Here is a 4050-nt window from a genome sequence, read left to right as displayed (position 1 = left end):
GTTCCAAATAAATGACATTATTACGTGCTCCACCACCCATGTTATTTACATTATTAAATGTCCATGTGGGCTCTGCTATGTAGGTAAAACCTCGTTCTCTCAAACAGAGAATCAGTGAACATAAAAATTAAATCAGGAGAAACGACAGGGATTATCCAGTCGCAGTACATTTTAATGACCTAAAGCATGACATTTCTACCTTTAGATTTTGTGGCATAGAGAAAGTTAAGATATCAGACAGGGGAGGTGATATTAATAACACTCTGAGTAAAAGAGAATGTTTTTGGATTTTCACCCTCCAGACATTATTTCCTAAAGGTTTATATGATGAAATGCCTATCTATGTTATGTTGTGAGTTTGAACCCTGAATTTTGCCCCTATTTCAGATTACTCTGACGTTTTTTTTTTACACTGTACCCAATGATTTATGAAAACTTGCTTGGTAGGTCTATGTCCTCATTGTGGTTTTACAGACGCGTTTAATGCGTCTTATTTACACACTTTATTCGAATATTTATGAAATGCATATTGTTATATTGTTATAGGGGCGGCAGGGTTGCCTAGTGGTTAGAGCGTTGGGCTAGTAACCGAAAGGTTGCAAGTTCGAATCCTTGAGCTGACAAGCGACAAATCTGTCGTTCTGCTCCTGAACAAGGCAGCTAACCCCCACAGTACCTAAGCTGTCATTGGAAATAAGAAATTGTTCTAAACTGACTTGCCCAGTTGAATAAAGGTAAAATATTTGGTAGCACATTTGTTTTTCCTTCGCCTCGCCTTTCGATGCGTGGAACGGATGTGGGCTAATTAAAAAAACTCACAAAAGCTCTGGCTAAGGCCATGAGGCCGATATGTAAGCTTATTAAAGGTCAGTGATACTATCAAGAGCAGTGTGCGGTTTCCTTTTTTCCCACCGATATCTAAAGAGGGTCATGCCTGCCTTTTATCCCGCTTTTATCCCGCTTTATCCTGCTTCATTGAATTGAATGAGAGAGCTCCAGAGCCCCAGAGTTTTGCTCTCTGCACGTTTGGAGAGCAAAAGAGAAGAGGAGAGCAACACTTTAGCTATATTTCACATCCCAAAATTCAACACCGAATTGCAAAAACAAGCAGTGCAATTTGTTCACTATCGTCAGCTGATTCAGAATGTCATTTATATAATTCCTGCACGTTCTGTTGAAAAGGTATTGATGAGAAAAGTCAGAAAATTTAAAAAAAGAAAAAAAGAAAGCTAACTATACTGTAGCTTTTTTGCAGTTGTTTCTTTAGTTTCACACAGGAAATATTGTTGAGTGTATGAATCCAATTTCTTCCAGCACAAGAAGAAGGATGTTTAGCAGGACATTTGTTTTCACTGAATAGGTCACTAAGCATTAATTCTTTATTTTCAGGTCCTGACCTGAGAATTGTGATGATTGGGAAAACTGGAGTGGGGAAAAGTGCTGTTGGAAACACCATTTTGGGCAAAAACATATTCAAATCTCATCCCAGCGCTAACTCTGTGACTGGGACTTGTGAAAAGCATCAACTTCAAGAGAGTGATAGGTGGATTCATGTGGTGGATACACCAGGGATTTTAGATACAGGCAAAAAAGCTGCAGATATCAAAAACGAGATAGTGAAGTGTATTCAGGTTTCAACCCCTGGTCCTCACGTCTTCCTGCTGGTGATCCAGGTGGGCAGATTCACCAAAGAGGAGCAGAATTCGATCGAGGCCCTGGAGGAAATCTTTGGACCAGAGGCCTCCAATCACATGATTGTACTGTTTACTCGTGGGGATGAACTTCAGGGTCAAACAATACAAGAGTATGTACGCACCGGTCATCCAAAGCTTCAAGAAGTGATTCAACGATGTGGCAACAGATTCCATGTTTTCAACAACAAAGATGGGAATAGAAGTCAAGTTGTTGAGCTGATCAAGAAGATTGATTATATGGTGGCAGGAAATGGAGGAAAGCACTTCACTGAGAAAATGTATCAGGAGGCAGAGGGAATGATTAACCAGCAAAATATGGCAAGGGATTTGGCAGAGGTCCAAACATACGAATTCACATTCCTTGCTGAATTGCTGCAGAGAGTCATTGAATTTCAACAAATACTTGATTTCGAAGATGACTAATAATTAAGCATAGCTGTGGCTATTTCCCCCCTCCAGGAACACAATCTGTGACTACTACCACTGATGTGAATTATGATATCTTTACCATTTAGCTTACGGTAGTATAACATAATATAGTACTTGAGTAGGAAATCTCTCCTTCTCTAATCAACATTTTTCTTTATTATTTGAGATGAACATTAGTTAAAATGTCATGCTATGTATTACAATTCAGAATGTTGTGAATACAATATGAAGAGAAAGGTGAAAATGAACTGTGGTATGACATGCTGATTGAAGTCTAAGCTTACGGTAACACTCAAATGAAGTCATGGTGGTATGAAATTCAAGCATAATCTAACTAAAAAATATATGTATTTTTGTAAAGAGATTGTTTGTTTATTGTTTCACCTAATCAGATACACTGTCATGAACATGCCATATTGGTTAATAATAAGTGAATACTGAACAAAAATATGAAAGTAACATGCAACAATTTCAACGATTTTACACAGTTACAGTTCATATAAGGAAATCAGTCAATTGAAATAAATTCATTAGGCCCTAATCTATGGATTTCACATGACTGGGCAGGGGCACAGTACTCCACTTACACAAATTACTGATGATTGGTTGAAAGAAATTGATAGTAAGAAGATTGTGGTAGCTGTACTGTTAGTTTTCAGAGCAGCCTTTATTATTGACCATAACCTGTTGTTGAGAACTTATGTTTTATGGCTTTTCAACCTCTGCCATATCGTGAATTCAGAGCTATCTATCTAATAGAACTCAGACTCTTTAATGGAAGCCTCATTAATGTCAAAATTGCAGGATGTGGTGTACCGCAGGGCATCTTTCTAAGCCCTCTACTCTTTTCTGTTTTTACCAATGACCTGCCACTGGTATTAACACAAAGCCTGTGTGTCCATGTATGCTAATGATTCAACCATATACGTGTCAGCAACCACAGCTAATGAAGTCACTGAAACCCTTAACAAGGAGTTGCAGTCAGTTTTGGAATGGTTGGCCAGTAATAAACTGGTCTCTGAATCTAAGAGCATTATATTTGGTACAAATCATTCCCTACGTTCTAGACCTCACCTCAGCTGAATCTGGTAATGAATGGTGTGGCTGTTGAACAAGTTGAAGAGACTAAATTACTTATTGTTACCTTAGATTGTAAACTCTCATCGTTAAAACATATAGATTAATTGGTTGGGGAGGGATCTGTCCATAGTAAAGATATATTTTTTTGACACCACACTCCAAAAGCAAGGCTTTAATTTTGTCTTATTTTGATTATTGTCCAGCCATGTGATCAAGTGCTGCAAAAAAAGACCCAGTTAAGCTGTAGTTTCCCAGAACAGCACGTCTTGCTCTTCATTGTAATCAAAGGGATAATATAAATACTATGGATGCCAGTCTCTCTTTGCTAATAGTTGATGAGAGTGACTGCATCAAGAAACATTAATGTGTTGAAAATTCAAAATGGTTTGCATAGTCAACTTACACACAGCTCTGACACACACACCCCACCTGACGTGATGAGAGAATGTATACAAGGTACATTTTGCTCTCATGCAACAGACATCAAGATTTACATGGCGCCAAATATCTGTCTCTAGTTCATTTACTGCTTGCTTATATAGGAATACTAATGGAACATAGACACTAGGTCCTTTCCTTAAATAAAGTGGAGATTGGGTCTCCCTGGCACCCACAGACAAGCACACAGACACTAATCATAGAATGGAATGTTGTCTTGTCACCAAGCCGTCGCAAATCTACTGTCAACGTTAAATCTCAGAGGCTTCTCTCTCTTCACACAGACACATGTGTAACGTCCTGACCAGAGTTATTATGTGTTTTGCTTGTTTAGTGTTGGTCAGGACGTGAGCTGGGTGGGAATTCTATGTTGTGTGTCTAGTTTGTCTGTTTCTGTGTCCAGCCTAAT

The 4050-nt window shown here is 38.5% G+C and overlaps 1 protein-coding gene across 1 annotated transcript; it reads left to right on the top strand.

Moving 5' to 3' along the window:
• Positions 1-1393: 1393 nt before the first annotated feature.
• Positions 1394-2425, top strand: LOC139533720 (GTPase IMAP family member 9-like). Its single transcript, XM_071332032.1, has one exon. It carries the CDS (start codon positions 1410-1412, stop codon positions 2115-2117), a length of 708 nt encoding a protein of 235 aa, XP_071188133.1. The 5' UTR covers positions 1394-1409; the 3' UTR covers positions 2118-2425.
• Positions 2426-4050: the final 1625 nt, after the last annotated feature.

This window comes from Salvelinus alpinus, chromosome 11 (assembly GCF_045679555.1).
Source record: "Salvelinus alpinus chromosome 11, SLU_Salpinus.1, whole genome shotgun sequence".
Lineage (NCBI taxonomy): Eukaryota > Metazoa > Chordata > Actinopteri > Salmoniformes > Salmonidae > Salvelinus > Salvelinus alpinus.
This window is presented reverse-complemented; position numbering and strand designations above follow the sequence as displayed.

Excerpts from the sequence above, each read along its gene's own strand:
- LOC139533720 (XM_071332032.1), top strand. The coding sequence starts at position 1,410 with ATGATTGGGAAAACTGGAGTGGGGAAAAGTGCTGTTGGAAACACCATT.